Source organism: Doryrhamphus excisus, chromosome 1, assembly GCF_030265055.1.
Source record: "Doryrhamphus excisus isolate RoL2022-K1 chromosome 1, RoL_Dexc_1.0, whole genome shotgun sequence".
Taxonomy (NCBI): Eukaryota; Metazoa; Chordata; class Actinopteri; order Syngnathiformes; family Syngnathidae; genus Doryrhamphus; species Doryrhamphus excisus.
In genome coordinates, this window is record NC_080466.1 from 10423401 (window position 1) to 10445630 (window position 22230).

The following is a 22230-nucleotide window of genomic DNA, read 5'->3' on the forward strand; positions in this document are numbered from 1 at the left end:
AGAGTATAATACAAATGGTGCGTTCAAATGTTTGTGCCCTCTCGGCAACTGGAGGATCTAAGGCTCAAGTCGCCATCATCTCGCACCTGGTAGCATATTAATTATTTTTTTTTGTCTTTACTGGTGGAAAATGCATGTAAAAAAATAGCCGTTTATTTGTGTTCGGTCACACATTTGACAGATATTGTGAAGCGTATATCAGATATATTATGCACAACGTGATTTGATATTACACTCAAGGCATAACACACCTGCAATATTTCAATATCCTGTTTGTGTCTGCTCACACACAAGATTAGGCGGCGGTGAAAACAAGATAAATCACGCAATGTGCACTGACTGATAAGGTGCACTGTGCGACGTGTATTTGTTATTCATGAAGTTTAAACAACAGCCACAAGTGTCGATCGATCTCCTGCACCGTGTGCGCCACTTGCGCGTCACCGAGTGCGCACGGCGTCCTGCTTATTGCTGCTGCTTGCTGGCGTAGATCCTCTCTCACAGTGTCACTCGACACACATTTGCGCTAACTTACAGGGGCCGGGAAATTGCGATTCACAAGAAATGATAGCAAAGCGCCTTTTTAAATGGATGGGAAATGGTTCTGCTGCGCGCTGAGTTGCCTAAAACCTCCCTCGTCGCTCTTCGCAGTGCGCCTCTCCTCCAAGTAGCTCCGCTTTTTTGGAAGGAAAGAAGACAACGATGGCAGCTTCACAGAACGCCTCGAACCTCACCGCCAACTACACTAACCAGTTTGTGCAGCCGCCATGGCGCGTCGCTCTCTGGTCGCTAGCCTACAGTTCGATTCTGGCCGTGGCGGTGTTCGGCAACCTCATCGTCATTTGGATCATTTTGGCTCACAAGCGCATGAGGACAGTGACCAACTACTTTCTGCTCAACTTGGCCTTCTCTGACGCCTCCATGGCCGCTTTCAACACTTTGATCAACTTTATTTACGCAGCCCACGGAGAATGGTACTTTGGGGAAGCGTACTGCAAATTCCACAACTTCTTCCCGGTCACGTCCGTGTTTGCCAGCATCTACTCCATGACTGCAATCGCCGTGGACAGGTTTGGGCTTGGATTTATGACCCTTCCACTACACACATCCATCATCTCTCTGATGGCGCTATACATTACGCGCACAATCTAATCATTTCATGTTAAATGGTAATTGTGGTTGTTATTATATTATTATGTTATTATTCATTCATTCATTTTCTACCGCTTTTCCTCACGAGGGTCGCGGGGGGTGCTGGAGCCTATCTCAGCTGTCTTCGGGCGAGAGGCGGGGTACACCCTGGACTGGTCGCCAGCCAATCACAGGGCACATATAGACAAACAACCATTCACATACGCATTCATACCTATGGACAATTTGGAGTCACCAATTAACCTAGCATGTTTTTGGAATGTGGGAGGAAAAACCGGAGTACCCGGAGAAAACCCACGCATGCACGGGGAGAACATGCAAACTCCACACAGAGATGGCAGAGGGTGGAATTGAACCCTGGTCTCCTAGCTGTGAGGTCTGCGCGCTAACCACTAGACCGCCGTGCCGCCCCTATGTTATTATTATATCCAGATATTATATTTACTCAATGGGTTATTGATCACTCTTAAAATGTGTGAATGTAAATGGTTGTTTGTCTGCACGTGCCCAGTACTGACTGGTGACCAGTCCAGGGTGTACCTGAAGGCAGCTGACACCCTAATGAGGTCTAGAAAATGAATGGATGAAGGTGTAGCTTATGTTAGGACTGGTGTATACATTGTTAATAATCATGTGCTGGAAAAAGCAAGACAGATGGCATAATGAAGCTATTAAGGCACGGATCACAGCAGCACACCAATATTTCATGCTACAAAGCAGGTGAAAAAGAAAAGAATAGGACCCACACTGTGAAAACACTCATCTCAGTATGAATCGTCAGTGTCTTCTTATTTTATCATTCCTCCTCTCGGATGTGTCGCTTTCTATCAACAGAGGCAGAAAATGTAATATTCAGATTAAATCACCCCCCAAAAAAAGTCAAATTGCATGAAAGATGGCATTTGGATGGACGGGGGCGGGGGGGAATCTTGTGGTTGTAATGCGCATCTTCTGTACTCAAAATCAACTGCATGGTGACATTTCAAGCATTTATTATAAATCAAGAAAGAGGCAGCTTTCAAGTACGACTGACCGCCGTCTCACAATTATGGGGCTGCTCACATTTATTTTTATATTCCACTGGCACTGATTCATTGAGTGGGCACTGCGGTGAGTGACTGACGGTGTGCTAAGAACGCAGCAGTGGACAGGGACTAAATCCAGACCCATGATTTACTGACCCATTCTTTCACCATTGTCAAAATCTAGGTTTAATGATATTCTTGAGATATTAATAATGTATAATATATACTGTATTTTCTGGACTATATGTTGCACAAAGCCAGAAATGCATAATTAGGTAGAGAAAAACATACATAAGTTGCACTGGAGTATAAGTCGCATTTTTTTGGTAATTTATTTTACAAAATACCTGACCAAAACAGACATTACGTCCTCTTGGAAGGCAAGTTCTAACAATAAAAGAATAGAGAAAAAAACAGTGTGACTAATAGTCCGGAAATACGGTAATTTACTCTCTGTCAAATGGTTATATATACGTATATATTTTTAATGGAGGGAAAAATGTCTCGTTTATGAAAACATTTCAAAGAGCATTCATTCATCCATCCATTTTCTATACCACTTATCCTCACGAGGGTCACGGGCATGCTGGAGCCTATCCCAGCTGTCTTCAGTCGAGAGGCGGGGTACAGCCTGGACTGGTCGCCAGCCAATCACAGGGCACATATAGACAAACAACCATTCACACTCACATTCATACCTATGGACAATATGGAGTCGCCAATTAACCTAGCATGTTTTTGGAATGTGGGAGGAAACCGGAGTACCCGGAGAAAACCCACACATGCACGGGGAGAACATGTAAATTCCACACAGAGACGCCTAGCGGAGAATCGAACCCAAGTCTTCCCGATCTCCTGACTGTGTGGCTCCACTATGGATAAAATAAAATAATTTAATTCTGCTATATAGAATGTTCTGAATTCCTGTTTCTATGTGAGTGTTCTCTTGTGCTGCATAGATGTAGCGTAGCATCCCATATAGCTATGTTGTCATCTTGTGTTTCTTTAGACAGTGAACTACTTGAGGCTGAATGGACCGTGCCCATGTGACTTCAGATAATGTAGCGATCACTATCATGTTGGCTGTCCACTCATCAATGGAGCATTATCTATCACAATAGCTCAATATCAAGATATGGCAGTGGCTTTAGGCCCAGCTGTAATGAAAACAAAACACACAGAGATGCTACATTAGTGGGTGGCTGTTTGTTTATTTACATATACAAAAAAATTCTGAATTATTTCATAAATTCGTTTGACACTAGATTTTTAAAGTTCACATAAACACCGGAGTTGCACATGTAGACTATGCGATTGTAAAGCAGATCCCTCTTGTAAGTACAACACTACACACTATCATCAGCATCTGCTTTCTACACACACACCAGTCTCTGCGGAGGACAAACGGCAGAGCCCTCAACAACTTTAAACTCACAGAAGAAGAAGAAGACAAAACTGGAGAAAGGGCGGACAGTTTATACCAACAAGGAGACCAATTATACCTACAGAAGTTACACACATACATTTTCAACACACACACACATAAAATCCCACCAGTTTTCAAAGTTAGAGCGGCACACAGTAACAGTGGTAAAAAAAATAAGGGCGTCTTGAAAAAATAACACAAAATGATTCCAATTGCACCGGTAACTCCATCTTCTTGACCCACAAGCATGGATACCATCGTTTGTTGAGGATTTTGTAGCAAAGCCGATAGCAATGATGTGTCGTATCAATAAATATTGTATTTTTGCACTAATTCTATTCACTGTTACAAGTAAACACATTCTATGTTGATTCATTCAAATACCCCTAACACCCCTTATTATTATTATTTACTATTCTATCTCTGCCCTTTTATTATTTTTGAATGCGTATTCTGAATGCCTTATGTTTGTATTTTATTCATTCATTCATTTTCTACCGCTTTTCCTCACAAGGGTCGCGGGGGGTGCTGGAGCCTATCCCAGCTGTCTTTGGGCGAGAGGCGGGGTACACCCTGGACTGGTCGCCAGCCAATCACAGGGCACATATAGACAAACAGCCATTCACACTCACATTCATACCTATGGACAATTTGGAGTCGCCAATTAACCTAGCATGTTTTTGGAATGTGGGAGGAAACCGGAGTACCCGGAGAAAACCCACGCATGCACAGGGAGAACATGCACACTCCACACAGAGATGGCCGAGGGTGGAATTGAACCCTGGTCTCCAAGCTGTGAGGTCGGCACGCTAACCACTAGACCGCCGTGCCGCCCCTAGTATTTTATTATTCTTCAAATATGCACAGAATATGTAGTGCTTGCTGAAATATGCATATTTTAGGACTAAAATAGGCCGTATTCAGCAATGAAATAGCATGATTTGATGATAGTCCAACTGAAATTCCAACCGTGGAGTGGCAAGGTAAAGTCGTTATAAGTGTTGGAAGGAATGACTTGCAGTAGCACTCAGATGTAAGCATCTATTGCTCAAGGAGCTCCTCAAGTCATGAGTCGACAACAACAAAGAACGGCTTTTCCATTTCGTCCATACACTTTAAAAAGAATCCTTTGCCTCTCCTTATCCTAAATAACATCTTCTTCACTTGTTAAGAGCTTTGCCATCAGTCCTCCACAAAGATCGGTGATTGCATAGCAAGCCCGTGCTGATAATCAATGCATGGTCGTTAATACAGTCCAATCTCGCTTTTTGGATGCCCCAGTTCTCTTGTGATTCAGTTTCTGTCAATTCTCACACAATATTACCTGCGTTTTTGTATACTGTTTTGATTTTTGTACAAAACGTGTCCGTTTGCCCTGTACTGTGTCATTACGCTAAATCAATTGGAACTAAATTGGATTCTTGTAAAAAAATGTGCCTCATGTTTTTGTCAAAACATTTCAAACTAATGAATACAAGCAAGAGGGATCTGGTTTACAATCACATTTTTCAAGTGTTAATCCAATCCTCAAAAAAGTCAAATGTTCTGACGTTGCATTTTAAAAAGATGGTTTCAACAAATCAGTGCAATCATTTCTTTTTTGTGTGTAAACGTAAACGAGAGAACAACATGTACCTTCCTCCGACAAAGCTCACCATGTGTTGTTGCTTTGCGGTGTCCACCTGATTCTGTCAGTAGAAAAAAGACAAAGCGAACATCAGCGTGATCCGCATAATACGCATGTAACCCCAGGTCATACTGTTTGCACCATGGCTGGCGCATTGCATTGTCTGCTCTCTTCAAATGGCACAAGGCCACAGTTCACAATCAGATGCGAGTTTGTCCCTCCTGTTGCCTCTGTTCCGATGGCAGGTATGGTTCTGTGGGCCACAGCGGCCAGACAAATCCGGGCAACCGTACAACTGTAAAAGGTAATTGTATTGTGTTACATCATGTCCTCTTTATTCTCGTTTATTCTATTGGTACTGTGTTAGTTCTAAAGTCTGAAGAACTGGGAAAGGAGACAGAAGCCAATTCTTTAGAACAGGGGTCTCAAACACACGGTCCGCGGGCCAAATGTGGCCCGCAGGACACTAGTTTGAGGCCCCCGCCTTGATATGAAAGTTTAATGTTAGTGTGGCCCGCGCAAGTTTGATATGGATGCTGTATGGTATCATGTACCCAGAAAAAATTATTACGTTTGATTAATGTTCATGTTAAAGGTTAAATAACTGTTAATAGTTATCCCCCCTATCCGTGTGGAAGTGGTAAGTTTTTGGCTATTTAAGTTTAAAGGAAATAACTTGAAGGCTACCGTTTAGGTCGCTAGCTCTCTAGTTTGCGAGTTAGCATGTGTCTCAAGACCCTGCAGGTGCGCAATATGTTGTAAATAAAAAGAGTATAAATGTGACTATAGTCGTGTTTTGTCATGTCTACAGGGCTCTAATAATGCTTTGTTAATTTTAATCTTTAAAAAAAAATAATTTGTCTACCCACCAACTATATGTGGTTTCTTAAGTTTTTATTATTTGCTGTTTTATTATTATTATTATATTTATTTATTACTGATTGATTGATTTTCTTTATTTTTGATTTGTTTATTTTTCATCTTATTGTGTGCATAAAAATAAAAATTAAGATATTTGAGAACAGTGGAATGTTTTATCAGCGCTTTTATTGTAGAAAATCGGAACCAAAGCACTGAAAAAGTTTGTATATTTTTCTGTTTTTAATAAATGTGTTTTTTTTTTGGAAAACCTGATGTGGCCCAGTCTCACCCAGACCCTAGCTCCAGTGGCCCCCAAGTAAATTGAGTTTGAGACCCCTGCCCTAAGAGGAGCTCAGTCCTCCGGGAGGGACTCAGAGTAGAGCCGCTTCTCCTTCACATCGAGAGGAGCCAGTTGAGGTACCTCGGGCATCTAGTCAGGAATCGGACAATGTCTTGCTTTACAAAATGATGCTAACGCTGCTGATTGTGCTGCTAGTTATGCAGGATCTGTGAAAGCGGTTTTAGTTGTGTTTGCCGTGGCGTTGGAAGCATCATCCAAAGTAACTGCATCTAATGTAGTTAAACAGCAAGCAATGATGAAGTGCTTGTGAGTCGTCGTGGGACGTTTTCAAAAATGACAGACTGCCAGGTTGAGATTAAAAAATGATAAGTGTCATTAATCTACCTCTGTAATGTCTTTGTCGTTTTCACAACACTTATCTTTATGTAAACAATGTACTGATGATTTTGATAACTGTGACTGTGTAGGTCCCTATTCATGATATGACATTTTCCTACTGTGTCAAACAAGGCTTTTAGTCTGCAAGTACCGGTGTGATTGTCTAATTGCTAATTAATGGATGGATCATCTTTGTGTTCCAGACACTCAGGTCAAGGCAGATCAGTGGCCTGTGATGAAGACTCAATTAAAAAATGTCACACTACATTAGCAGCTAATGGAAAGCACACAGGATCCTAAAGGATGCTATGCTACCATCTGTGACTGAAAACAGATCATGGGTCATACCGTGAATTCCGGTGTATAAGCCGAACTTGTGTATAAGCTGCATCCAATACATTCAGAGAGGGAGGAAAAAAAGATTTTTCTTATATAAACTACACTACACTCTGGTTTTACCATATCTTACTTATTGTGTGGACATATTGGGTAATAACTATAAAAGCAATCTTCACTCGCTAAATGTACTGCAAAAAAGGTCAGTAAGGATAATTCATAATGCCGCCTACAGAGAACATACTAAGTCCTTATTTCAGTATGTGGAATCAAACTATGGAATGAATTGAGTAAGGACCTCAAACAATGCACAACGATGAGCCAATTCAAGAAACAATACAAGCAGTTGATGTTTGCTGAATACAATAAATACAAGGATGAAGAGTCTTGAACCAGTCATGATGTGCTATATACATATATATCACTATATTGACAGTTACTATGGTACCCATTATGTCATTATTGTATGGTCATATCACCTTGTACTTAGGTACGAGGTGCATTATTAAAAACAAAACAAAACAAAAAAACCCTTAAACTGTATTATGGAAAGCAGGAAGTGAACAAATGCAACAGTTACTGATTGTAAAAGTACCAGATGGAGGGGTAGGATTTAATAAGCTTTGCTTCTTCCTACTCCTTTTGGACATGTGGAACTGTGAACTGATTATGTGATGCACTCAATTGTAATCTGATGCATGTTCAAATGAAATAAAACCATTACCATTACCATTACACATGAAAAATAACATATTGAGGTACGCATGGGTTGGTGCATTTTGATTTTGGCGCTGTTTTTGCTGTTCACCAGAGGGAGCCAGAGGACCTGGAACACAAAACCCAGAGGGAAGCTGACGTCATTGCAGCTTCCCAAATAATGACTTGCTCAGATGCAGTGCCTCATGGGAAAACTTTAAAATGTTTTCATTTTGGAAAACATTTTTGCCCGTTTTCTGTAAGGACCACTGTTTGTATTTTGTTCGTATACATTTGCTTTAGCCAATTACTACATTAATTGAAACAACAAGCTTCAGGTTACTGGTTAGTTTACAGTTATTTTCGTGGTCAGTAAAGTTGTAATGCAATATAAGCTGTAAACTCACTGCTCTTAAGTATATTGACATGTCGCTGAATTCTTGCTGAAATGTGAGCGGTGTCGTCACTTTTGTGACATAGAGTAGTATGTAGTATGTTGGGAGGCGTCTCTGTCACTAAAGCCATTAAAGTCCATTAATCCTGTAGGTACATGGCCATCATCCACCCTTTGAAGCCCCGAATGTCAGCCAAGGCCACCACCGGAGTCATTACTTGCATCTGGAGTCTGGCTGTGGTCCTGGCTTTTCCCCTTTGCTACTTCTCCAAAATCCGAGTTATGCCTCGCAGAACGTTGTGCTACGTGGCTTGGCCTCGCATGGCAGACGACCCCGTCATGTGAGCATTGTTTTATTGATCTTGAAACATATTTGAGATATTTTTTTCCTCAGAAATTTGACATACCTTTTTTGTCAAAATTGTCCCTGAAGGTACCACATTATAGTGACCGTGCTGGTGTACGTGCTGCCTCTAGTGGTGATGGGGATCACTTATTCCATCGTGGGAGTGACCTTGTGGGGAGGGGATATCCCTGGAGATTCATCTGACAACTATCACGGACAACTACGAGCTAAAAGGAAGGTGAGCTTTGTCAATTCACATAAATCTTGTGGTAGAACTGTTGACTGACAAGTTTGAGATCATTAAATCGTTAGATTATGACTTATCATCCATACGGTATACGCATATATGAGCTTTTCTGTTAGTATTTGCACTCGACTTGTCTTTTGTCATCACTTGGCCTTTTATACAGTACATAAAAGCTTGTTTCCAATTTGTCACATGTTGTTCCAACTAACATTTCAGAGCAGCTAGAAACAATTCAAACGCGACTGATATGGCGCATAGTCCCTCCAGGGTGTCACTTTAATCGCCTTCTACTGCGCTAATTTAATTTCAGCGTGTGTTTAAAATATTTATCCTCTCAGGAAGGGAATGCCAGCCTCCCACTAGATATTATTAAATGTCGAGGTTCTTCCCTATGGTGCTAATGTTGGAGATTGCCTACTTTTAAGTGTGCTGGTGATTGACAACCTGCTGACAACAATCATCTATCAGGACATTAGAGATGTTTGGGTATTGACGAGTCGTTCAAAACACATGTGTTCCTGTGTTTACTAAAATCTACATGGAATTAATTGTGCAACAGTTACTGCATTCGTATAAATGTATTAATACCGTGGAAAAAGCAACAGATCCGTGAGTTGCTGTTTCATGCCCTTATTTTGATATTATTTCCGTTTCAGCTCCATTTTGTTTTTCCCTGCTTTGCCTTTCCGTTCACTCGCACCTGCTGCTAATTTGTGTTGATGATATTTAGTCCAGATGCGTGCTTTGTTTGTGGTAGCACTGTCAATGTGCCAAGACGCACAACTGGGTATAATAAACCCTTATAAATTCCTTCCTAGATACACATTTGGAGCCCTCTAGACATGAAATAACACCCCTATAATCACCTTTACACTCATATTACCCTAATATAGTAGATGTAATCAGGGCGATTAAGCCAGAAGGTGTGTTTAATGTTATTTTTTTGGTGTCATGAGCTCTTAATGTCATATAATTTGGTTTGCATGTAAACACGGCTTTAGAAACATAGTCCACTACAAAAACAGCCATCGATGTTAACAAATCCAAAGAAGAATATTACTTTTCGGACTGTGTCAAAAAAAAAAACTTGTATTACATTGTACAAATGTGAACCATAATCCACTCAGACATTCTGACAAAAGAGATACGATTGGATTAATCCTCAACCATAAATTGTTTCAAGAGCAGAACAAAATCATTTAGCATAGCAGTGAGATTATTCAGCTACAGATTGTTTGAACAACACCAGTCAAGACTTCACTGAGCGGACATTTTCTGTAGTCAAAAATGTGGTAGTGTTTTCAGTGTCAGGTGTACATGTTAAGCTTGAAGCAGTTAGTTTTGTTCTGCTTGAGAGTTCTACCCAAGGCTGCTCTCTCTCTCTCTCTTTTTTTTTTTAAGCAATTCTGACGGCAGCCTGAAAGCATTAAAACTCTCAACCTAGATGATATTCAGGAGCAAGAAAAAGACACTGCGCCTTCTGACTGTTGGTTCAAAGATGGTCTTAACCTGACTGAGTGCAAAATACCAGAGAAAAGATGGAAAATAGCGTACTTTAAAGCATACTTGAGCCAAGGGCAACACAAAAAGTCTTATTTATGTCTTAAATGGCTTATTTGCTCTTTTTATGTGTACTATATTGGGTAATACAGGTTTAAAGATATGGGTGTATATAAAGAGAAGATCATAAACGGGTGTTCTGGGCTATAACTATGAAAATATAGAGTGATGGAATGGAATGGCCTTTATTGTCATTATACAAGATGTACAATTAGATTTGAGAGCTTCTCCTTTCAGTGCAGTTGTCAAGTTAAAAAAAAGTATATAAAAAAGTAAAAAAAGAGTAAAAAAGACAATTTAACAAGATATATACAAGATATATACAAGATATCCAAAATATACACATAGTATTGCACAGGAGCATATGCAGGAGCAGACATATTGCAGATATATTAATTTTAGTGCAATGATAAATGGGTCATAGTGCAAATAATGACTGGTGAATACAGATGAGTAAAGTCACATATGAGTGTATTGTAATAAACAAGTGATAAACAAACAATCAAACTTCTCAGAAATTCACTTATGAAACACACTAATGAACCGCAATAAACAAAGGATTATTGGAAAACATTAAAATGTATCTAATAAAATAAAACCCAAATTTGAAAGACACAAAAAATTGAGGTAATTTTAATACACAAAGTAGAGCAAGTCAAATGTTTTTTAAAAAGTATGATAGTATCAGTGTTTTTGATATAGTGGTAAATCCACTATGTACATCTGTGTAATACTTGCTTTTATAGTCAGTATAGTTACTCCAGACCCCATTCACTGTGCAATATCTGATCAACCTCCATGTGCAATATTAAGGGCTTTAAGGGCTCATATTAACTCATAACTCATATTAACTCTCTAGCAAGATCTCAGTGTATAGACTGGTCATATATCTCATCTCGTTTCATATTATCTACATACTGTATTCTATATAACTCTGGGAAAAACTATTGATTTTGTTAATACTTGGGTTGTTTATATTGTTTATTTTTCTATATTGTGTATTTTGTACTGCTAACTGACTCTGTACTCCCCACTGAGGGACGAATAAAGGCATATCTTAATCTTAAATTGCCAAATACTGTATGCTGAATTTTGTTATTGTATATATACAGTATACTGTATATTAAAAAAAATCTAAAATACTAACCGTTTCCAAGCAATATTGTGCAGGGCAATCAATTCTGTAAACCACTGAGTACTTAGAGTCATTCAGCTGACAAACAAAGGTCACGTATAGAGGAAAAAAGGGGTTCTTTTACACATTCCTGTGAGAATATGTTAGTCTGTGAGGTGCCAATACATTCCTTTCTCATCATCCTCAGTGATGGACATCACTGTCCTGTCACCACACAACAGGTGCTCTATTTTTAATCCATGCCTGGAGCATTGTGTTCCAAATGTCACACACTAATGATGCTATTATAAGGCAGCCATAGCTCCTGCAGACAAGATGCGTTTTAGGCACCACTGATCCACAATCTCTTTGGAGATGTATTTGAGTGTGGGCAAGGAAACAATGGTAGACATTGAGAATGTGAAGTAAGGACGGAATTGAAATGCAGTGTGAATTTATAGCGTGCTGCTGGATGGTGGCAGTAATGCTTTGCACCCCTTGAGCATTTTCGGCCATGCTGCACTTGGATAATGGCGATGTTCTAATCCTGACCACGGGGAGGGGGGCCCTCAGTAGCTCTATCCGTCCTGAGAGTAGGTCTGATGGGCTTGTTTTGTGATGTGAATGAAAGGAGAAGCAATTTTAAGCGTCTGCCACTGAAGTGCAATGCTCAATTTGCTCTTTTCTCACTGTCCAGATGCACTATCTCTAATTCCATCGTCGGCCAAACACTGTGTGCCTTCAAAATGCCAGGGGGGCGATTCTGGGAATTTAAGCTTGTTTAGCTGTGTGTTTCTCACCAAGGTGCGACATGCTAATAGCCACCTCTTACTGGTAGTAGAAGTCGGGCGGTCAAATGGAAACTATAGCTTTCTACAGCTCTTATATGCAATTGGTAACACTTTGGCGTGTATACAGGAAATGATACTGTAATTGCTTTGGCTCTTTTTATCCTTTCTGGCTTTCTGCTGTTCTTCTCTCCTCTTATTCTCGACCAGAATACTACATGCCCTAAAAGAAGTTTGGCGTGGTAAAACTGTGCCTTTGTGATGTCACAGAGGGACGGATTTCCTTATATGTTTCTTAGTTAGAACGCACTTTGCGTGTGTGACCAATCACAGAGGAGTGAGCTGTGGGTGGAATAAATTGAAACGGACCGTTTTGGCAGGAAGCAAATACAGCTGGAATAGGTGCAGATGCTGCAAAATCTAAAAGGTTTTCTGTGCGGGTTATTGTGTGTAGCTGCTCTAGAGGAGTCCACAACTCAATACAAAGGGCCGAAAAATGAGCATAATAGGTCCCCTTTAATATATAAAATGAAAAGTCTGAACCTTAATGCACTGATTAGCCAGCATGGAGAAGAGTGTACTGATTTTTTTAATAATTCAATTCAATTAACTGTTTAAAAAAAGCTAAAGAAAAAGCACAGAAAATATAGGTTTCTGAGGGTTTCCTTACATTTAAATATCAAATCAGTGCATTAAAATCACCCCCCCCCCCCAAATGGATTCTTACTGCAATGTGTGGGTGTAGCATACCTAATAAATGGCAAGTCAATGAGCCATCTTTACCAAAAGCATTATTACAAATGTATTTTTAAATTCGCCTTCATTTTTATTACTCCGGTAGCTCTTCGTTCACTTAGGCAGCGTTAGAACGGTAAGTCCTCAGCGTATCACGTTGCAAAATAGATGGCGGGGCTCATTCCAACCGGGAGATAATTAATGGGTGGTCATTTATTGGTTTAATGAACGAACATAAATCTAACTGCGGCAGAGAAAAGCCCTGAGACTGTTTTGGTCAATTACATTTGCAACTCAAGATCCTTTTTTCCTGTATTAAAAAGCTCATTAGCATTTGAGTCTCATTAGTTTTATTCAACAAAGCAAAGCAAATCAGTGTTGTAGTAATATGTTTTCCCCTCGGTTCATTTCAATTTTACATGATATATAGAGAGTCATAATGGAGATCATAAGATACTGTGGGAGTGTGTATCATGTGTACTGTCATTGTTTTTATGTTATGAATATTACTCAGTCCATCAGCCATATGTGTACAATATCAGCCCTGTTTACTCTTTGTTTTTAATAGCAAAATACGCTGTTGACAAAAACACGTCCCACAGCTATGTTTTCATGAGCAAAAGAATTAATTTAATATGGGCTGGGTTAAGTGAGCTGTACTATAAAGAGCTACAACCTAGTGTCATTTTCAGTGGGAAGGTCCATGTATTCAAGCAGGCATTATTGCACAAATGTCATTTATTAAAAGTACCCCCAGGACTTATAGTATTTATCATGCACAACATTTTTCATCACTGTTTATAAATAAGAGTTATTAGCACTGCTATGCGTGAGAGTGTGTCTACTCAGACAAACACCTTAATGATAATAGCAAAAGCAAGCTGTGTGAAATCAGCTTTTCTGCCTCATTTCCACTCAACCTGATCACGAGTGACTAACATTTGGAAAGCACACGTGCACAATATGTCCATGTACCAGTGTGGGAAAACAATGTGTATTTTGCCCATCATCCATAATCCTGAGACATGAGCATATGACTTGCTCTTTTCTGTACGTTGTAATGATATAAAAACAGATGAAAAGAGGTAGCTAGTTAATGCACGCTAACTTGCAGCACTCTGTGTATCCACTTGTAGCCCCGCCTCCACGCACTGGGACAAAGAGACTGAATGGCTGACAGGAGGGTTCACTCTCATCGTTCATTCCACTATAGCAGTGATTTTCAACCACTGTGCCGCGGCACACTAGTGTGCCTTGAGAAATTGTCAGGTGTGCCGTGAGGAATTATCCAATATCACTTTTTATAATTAACATTTATTAATCATCATTTGCAAATATTATGGGGCGGCACGGTGGACGAGCGTGCAGACCAGGGTTCGATTCCACCCTCGGCCATCTCTGTGTGGAGTTTGCATGTTCTCCCCGTGCATGCGTGGGTTTTCTCCGGGTACTCCGGTTTCCTCCCACATTCCAAAAAACATGCTAGGTTAATTGGTGACTCCAAATTGTCCATAGGTATGAATGTGAGTGTGAATGGTACACGTCAATTTATTGAAGCCGGCAAAATGATCAACTTTGTTTTTATGTATCATGAGAAAAACTCGGGTTGGGTTGGGTTGCTATAGTAACTCCAATGATGCTGTCATAAAATAAAGGAGCAATTGCTGCGTATGGTAATGAATTTACATGCACTCGACATTTCCACATCCAAAGACTCTCTTTCATGCCATTATTTCACAGGTCTTGCAGTTGTCCTTAATCTTGCTCTATTGTGATATACGCAGACTTTATAAGGTATTCAAATAGATTTTCTGCAATTACCAAATCCTTTGCTCTCATAGAATTCCTTTCATCATGTTCTGACAGGTTGAATACATCATTTACTGGTTTAATGAACTATTACGTTTTTCACTGCATTGATGGGAGAAAGTACAAGTGGGATGCGTCAATAAGGAGGCCAGGTGTCATGCGATGTCACAAAATATTGTCACTGTTCACTAAAGTACTCTTTTCCTGTGATCATTTAAAAGAGCTTAATATAGCCGTCTCCGTACTATTTACAAGTTGAACTGTTTAGCTTTATTTTTTGCTTCTATCTCTTACAAAACGCTGCTAGTACTGATCGGACCCCTCTGCACTGATGCTCATGGTGTTTGCTGCAGGATAATAGACAATAACAGAGAGATATTTGAGTAAGGTACTTTATTTCACATCTGAATAAATACAAATTTCCACAACAGTGACCACCAGCCTCTGCATGCCTCTCCAAACACTCATGGTCATGTGTCTTGTCCTGCTATGTAGTGCCTTACATAGCGTTTTAATAATATTGTACAATTACTAGTTAGTCTTCTTGTCCTTTTTTCATATTTTATGTGACTGGTTTTAGGAAATATAATCATGAAACAGGCGGCACGGCGGTCGAGTGGTTAGCGCACAGACCTCACAGCTGGGAGACCAGGGTTCAATTCCACCCTCGGCCATCTCTGTGTGGAGTTTGCATGTTCTCCCCATGCATTTGGAGTCGTTAATTGGCGACTCCAAATTGTCCATAGGTATGAATGTGAGCGTGAATGGTTGTTTGTCTGTTGTTTGCCCTGTGATTGGCTGGCCACCAGTCCAGGGTGTACCCCGCCTCTCGCCCGAAGACAGCTGGGATAGGCTCCAGCACCCTCTGCGACCCTCGTGAGGAAAAAGCGGTAGAAAATGAATGAATGAATAATCATGAAACAAGATGAAACCGGTCTTTGAGGTGGTTGGGTAACCAATATTCTAATTCTAAATGATTGGCTCATTGTGTATTATCCTGTTGTGGAATTTTAAATACAATTGAGTATCTGCCCATGTCTCTGTTTGACCAAGGCTTTGGATAAAGTGGTGATTAGCACAAAGTCTAATCTTATTTCCTAGTGACTTTTTTAAAGCAATTTGCCCAGCACCGATCATCACAAAGATCCTGACTGACTGCTTTAAAGCTGTTTAGCCACTACATTGAATAGTTTACAGCCTTGGTTTGTTTTATGCCATTAACATGTCTCAAAACGGGGGGGCGCAAGAGTTTCTGTTTGCATTTCAAGAGGGACACACTGACGTCTGTTTTGTCTCCGGTAGCCTGCTCTGAGGAGACCCGTGGTATCTGCCGGGAGTGTTTTTGCCAGGGATCAAACAGTGGCTATCCACAGCAATGACATGTTGAAAGCAAGTGCCAGAGGGCCGGTCCTGATGATTGAGTGTTGAAGCAGGCAGAAAACATTACTCCCCTTGTGAGCATACTAATATGGTATGGGAACAGATGTGGAACCAACCGGCAACAGTGATGTTACAAACAGACGTGATGTAGGATTTATTGCATCCAAGAGAACCTCAAAGATGCTAACCCAGCTCTGTTTCTATTTTCAGGTTGTAAAGATGATGATCATTGTTTTGGTGACCTTTGCCCTCTGCTGGCTGCCCTATCACATCTACTTCATTGTGACGGGCCTCAACAAGCACCTGAACAAGTGGAAGTCCATCCAGCAGGTTTACCTGTCAGTGCTGTGGTTGGCCATGAGCTCCACCATGTACAATCCCATCATCTACTGCTGCCTTAACAGCAGGTACGTGGAACGGGAGTGTGTAAAACTTACCTTCTAACCATGGGCTAAAATATGCACAGTGGTACTTCGGCTTTTGTTATTAACTGGTTCCAAAAGAGCTGCACGGCGAGTGGTTAGCGCACAGGCCTCACAGCTAGGGGACCTGAGTTCAATTCCACCCTCGGCCATCTCTGTGTGGAGTTTGCATGTTCTCCCCGTGCATGCGTGGGGTTTCTCCGGGTACTCCGGTTTCCTCCCACATTCCAAAAACATGCTAGGTTAATTGCCGACTCCAAATTGTCCATAGATATGAATGTGAGTGTGAATGGTTGTTTGTCTATATGTGCCCTGTGGTACCCCGCCTCTTGCCCGAAGACAGCTGGGATAGGCTCCAGCACGCCCGCGACCCTCGTGACGATAAGCGGTAGAAAATGAATGAATGAATGAATGGTTCCAAAAGGTTGAAAATTAAACTGTATGAAAACTGAAGCATTTTTTGTCCCATTAGAAATAAAGTAAATCCAATGAATTTGTTCCGGACACCAAAATATATTTACAAATATTTTTTTTTTTTTATAAATAATAATTGCACAGCAGAACCTCGGTTAGCCTTGTTAATCCGTTCCAGATTGTCTGATGAAACCTGAAATGTACTCTAACCGAGTCAAGTTTTCCCATAAGAAAAAATGTAAATCCAATTAATCCGTTCCACGCATCCGAAAATGTTTTTTTTAAAGGTTTACATGCAAGAAACAGTTCAAAATACACATATAGTCCGTCCTCTTAAGTCGTATGTAGTATTCTGGACAGAAGGTGTGACGTTGATGAGACATTACCTTAACAGTATGGAGCCAGCCAGGGCATACCCGACATGATATAGAGTGAATTACCCCTCATTGTGTGGAAGTAGTACATTTTTTGCTTATTACATTACCCTTCTTTCCTACTCCGTTTGAAACACTTTCTTAAGATTAGAACAAATAAATTTGAGGCTACTAGTTAGCTTAGCATATGCTATGAGTGGCAGCTGTCTCTTATGTCCCTGTAGGGATCCCATTAGTGCATTAGTGTTGAGAAATGTGGCGTAAGCAGAGCATAATAGGAGTATAATTGAAATTATAGGGGTGTTAGTTTAGCTCTACAGGGCTCTAATAATTGTAAAAAATTAATAAAACTGGTTTTCTATAGGACTGCAGGGATATGCTGGAGCCTATCCCAGCTGACTTCGGGCCAGAGGCGTATGTGCATATGTGTATTAATAACCATATTGTACACTAAGGGGGAAAATGTCTGCAAAGCTATCTTCCACTGTATATCATACATGCTTCAGTAAATAATATGGTCAATTGCCGTATATATGGCTTCATATGGCCTTCAAATAAAAAAATAAAAACAAGAATTGTGGTTTTAATGATTGCAGTCTAATGAACAAAGAAATGGCTGTGTATTATATCTGCTTGTATGGTTTGGGTGCATTGACTCAGAAAGTAGAAGGGCATGCAGCAGAGCGTAGACCACTGCCAAAGACAATCATTTGCCCTTCTCCCTTTTATGCAGACTGTCATTTATTGTACGTGAGACTATATTATCATAAGTACCAGAAACATGTCAGATTTTCCTCATGAGGCTTCATGTAATTTATTCTTCATCAGTACAATAGGGGCTTAAACATCTCATTAAGTTTAAATATTAATTGTCACTCATCGAAGATTTTGGTTTTATTACTGAGCCATGTCTGACAAAATCGCCCTGCATATAATTGCAGATGTGCTGGGATTTAGTCTTTATCTATAAATAATGACGAGCGCATCAAAGGAGATAAACTGCTTTGCAGTACAGTTTGGATATATATGGAATTTAGGGATGCAACGATACACAGATTTTACAGTTTGGTTCAGTTTGATATGTTTTTGTTAGAATTTCATTCATTCATTCATTTTCTACTGCTTATCCTCACAAGGGTTGCAGGGGTGCTGGAGCCTATTCCACTGTCTTCGGGCGAGAGGCGGGGTACACCCTGGACTGGTCGCAAGCCAATCACAGGGCACATATAGACAAACAACCATTCACACTCACATTCATACCTATGGACAATTTGGAGTCACCAATTAACCTAGCATGTTTTTGGAATGTGGGAGGAAACCGGAGTACCCGGAAAAAACCCACGCATGCACGGGGAGAACATGCAAACTCCACACAGAGATAGCTGAGGGTGGAATTGAACCCTGGTCTCCTAGCTGTGAAGTCTGCGTGCTAACAACTCGACCGCCGTGCAGCCCTTTGTTAGAATTTAAAACTTTAATTTAATTTAAAATTTCACAATGAAATGGAAAATGTGACTATTGCTGAAAGCTTTTTAATATGTTGCCTAGACTTCAGCTGCATTGTCTTTTGCATAATCCTTTTCATTATCCGTATACAGTAAAAGCAATGATTTATAGCAAATGCTAATTGTATATTGTAACATACAGCTCAGTATATGTATATAGTATTTGCAACATTTAGTGGTTACATTTTATATACAGTATGATACATGTTGTATAGTAAAAAACTATATGTGTATATATAAAATATGTAAATTCTCTATGTTTATAGAAGGAGATATAGATATATCTTTGGGACATGATTATAATTAAAGCAGCCCACAGGATGAAAAGGCACCTCATGCTACATAGATACATGTTATGCCTATTATTTTTACATACTGACCACAATCAATTTGAAATAAAATATCAAATATCACTATCGAATATCATAAAAACATTTCACTATGCTTTATTTTGAAAAACTGGAAACACCTGTATGCCCTGTTGACAGATCAGTAGAAAGGCATTTATAGTTAATTCATGCATTTGTTGTTCAAGCCTGAAAGAGTGTGACAAAGGAATTGTTAGACTGTTCAACTGAGAAATAGAGAACGACTTTTGTGGTTTTAGTTCCCAGGGAGAGGATGAGGACATCGATGTATGACTGTTCTGGTTTTTAGTTTAAGTCAGGATATTACACACACTGTTTGCTGGTTAATTGGCGACTCCAAATTGTCCATAGGTATGAATGTGAGTGTGAATGGTTGTTTGTCTATATGTGCCCTGTGATTGGCTGGCGACCAGTCCAGGGTGTACCCCATCTCTCACAGATGGGATAGGCTCCAGCATACCCGCGACCCTCGTGAGGATAAGCAGCATAGAAATGGATTGTTAATGGAACTTTGATAATCTTGACTTTTAAATGGACAAATCAGTGTTTACATGATGTGTGTGCATGTTAGCCAACATTCAATCTAATGTGGTTATAAAAGCCAGCGGGAGTAACAATGTACAATGCTGACAAGCTTCTGCAGCCGACATTAAGTTAAACTGTTTTGCTGTGTGACCCCTTGCAATGCAGTGGTTGGATCCAAGGAATTTCTGAAAAGCTCTTCAGTCTGGAATGCGGACCTGGCTACAGCAGTCCTGAATTTATTATCATATGAAAGAGCCACACATGGCGTTCTATTTTTCTCCTACTCATTATCCCCCACACTCTTTGATCAATCAAGGGCCCTTATGTGTGCTCTCTGCTGCCATGTCAGGTTCCGGGCTGGCTTCAAGCGAGCTTTTCGCTGGTGCCCTTTCATCAAGGTGTCCAGCTACGATGAGTTGGAACTCCGCTCCACACGCCAGCACCCGACCCGGCAGAGCAGCATGTACACGCTCTCCCGAATGGACACTACGATGGTTGTGGTTTACAACCCTGCTGAGGGCGAAAGCGGGGGCGGCAGAAGCGGCTCTGGAAGGAAGTGGTCCATGTCCTCGAGGAAGAAGAGCTACACCACATCTCGCCACACGCCCGCCGGTAGCAGCAGCGGAAGCATAACAATACAAAATGGAAGCATGACGAATTCTCAAGCTGAGGAATTCTCTTGAGTGAGGTGAGAAGCATGCATGGAATTCTTGTACACAATGCGTGATGCACTGTATATATACAAACATTTCATTTATGGAATGAGAAATTACCTTCACGCAAACAAGTCTCAAGTGATGCTGCATGTCAGGACGTTTGACTCTAATCATATGGAATGTCTCCTGCAAGAGTGCATTCCTGCTCAGCCTCAAAGCACTATCACTAATTAACATCTAAATGTTAATTGCACCCTTTTCAGGGTGTTTCAGCCCTGTGGTTCCAATTATGGATGTTAAAAGTATTATTAAAAGTAAGATTTTTTTGTTTTGCTTGAGTTTAACACTGAATGCTGGAATGGCATTATGCAGCCGGAAGGAAAAACATCAGAAAAGATTTTTTTTTTGTAAGTTGACTGTTTACTCCCGGAATATCAGTGAAATAACAGTAAACAATAATCACAAAAACATGACTTAGTACTTGGTGGAAAGACCCTTATTAACAAGCACAAAGATCAGACGTTTCTTGTAGTTGCGCACCAGGACGGATTTTGGTACACTCCAATTTACTGTCTAAATAATGAAGGTTTCTAGGCTGTCGCCTGGCAACTCAAAGTTTCAGCTCCTTCCACAGATTTTCTATGAGATTTAAAAGTGATTTAAGAGGATCATACAATCATAATTCTCCCTCAGTATGTTTATATGTGAAGCTACCATTTATTTCCCCTCCACTGAATAAATGAATGTAGAGTTACTTTTTACATGTAAATAAGCCTGGACAATCAAGTTTCAAACCTATAGTTGGAACCTCTGGGGCGTCCGCCTTTCTTTTGTCACGCCCTGTGTAGGGTCCCACTTGACAGTTTGTCTATGTTCCCTCTCTGGGCTTGAGTTTCCATTTTTGATGGTCCTTTTTTGTATTTGACTTCCTGTTTTGCCTTGTCTGCCTTGGTTGTGCTTATCACCCACACCTGTCCCTAATTTGTCCTGTCTATTTAGTTCAGATTTGTGCTTCTCCTGATGTGGGATCATTTGTCCGTGTGCTTCCTGAGTTGCTTTTTCCTGCTGCTGCAATTATTGCAAGAAATAAATATTTTTTTCTGCAATTATTGCAAAAAATAAATATTTTTATTGCAAGAAATACATATTTTTATTGCAAGAAATAAATATTTCTGCTTCCTGAGTTGCTTTTTCCTGCTGCTGCAATTATTGCAAGAGCTAAATGTTTTTTTCTGCAATTATTGCAAAAAATTAATATTTTTATTGCAAGAAATAAATATTTTTATCGCAAGAAATAAATATTTCTGCTTCCTGAGTTGCTTTTTCCTGCTGCTGCAATTATTGCAAGAAATAAATATTTTTTTCTGCAATTATTCCAAGAAATAAATATTTTTATTGCAAGAAATAAATATTTTTTTTCTGCAATTACTGCAAGAAATAAATAACATACAAACGTACAATAACATACATTAATTATTGCAAGAAATAAATATTTATTTCTTGCAATAATTGCAGCAGCAGGAAAAATAATAATGATCCCACATCGGGAGAAGCACACACCTGAACTAAATAGACAGGACAAATTAGGGACAGGTGTGGGTGATATGCACAACCAAGGCAGACAGGAAGTCAAATACAAAACAAGAGCATCAAAAATGGAAACTAAAGCCCAGAGAGGGAACATAGACAAGCTGTCAAGTGGAACCCTACACAGGCTGTGACATCTTTATCCTTAAAAAAAAAATCAATGTAATAAGGAAATATGACCTGAATTGTTGCATTCTGCTGTGA

The 22230-nt window shown here is 40.1% G+C and overlaps 1 protein-coding gene across 2 annotated transcripts; it reads left to right on the forward strand.

Moving 5' to 3' along the window:
- Window positions 1-403: 403 nt before the first annotated feature.
- On the forward strand, window positions 404-22000 carry tacr3a (tachykinin receptor 3a). 2 transcript variants are annotated; one of them, XM_058076662.1, is made up of 5 exons: window positions 404-1070; window positions 8349-8537; window positions 8630-8780; window positions 16386-16582; window positions 20133-22000. In XM_058076662.1, exons 1-5 carry the CDS (start codon window positions 703-705, stop codon window positions 20464-20466), a joined length of 1239 nt encoding a protein of 412 aa, XP_057932645.1. In that variant the 5' UTR covers window positions 404-702; the 3' UTR covers window positions 20467-22000. The 2 variants fall into 2 exon arrangements, with proteins under 2 accessions (XP_057932645.1, XP_057932654.1); XM_058076671.1 differs by lacking the exon at window positions 20133-22000 and adding an exon at window positions 19949-20114.
- Window positions 22001-22230: the final 230 nt, after the last annotated feature.

Bases quoted from the DNA above. Each gene is read 5' to 3' on its own strand.
- tacr3a (XM_058076662.1), top strand. From the start codon at position 703: ATGGCAGCTTCACAGAACGCCTCGAACCTCACCGCCAACTACACTAAC. The intron at 8,538-8,629 runs GTGAGCATTGTT...TTGTCCCTGAAG, and splicing joins ATGGCAGACGACCCCGTCAT to GTACCACATTATAGTGACCG. The intron at 16,583-20,132 runs GTACGTGGAACG...CTGCCATGTCAG, and splicing joins TACTGCTGCCTTAACAGCAG to GTTCCGGGCTGGCTTCAAGC.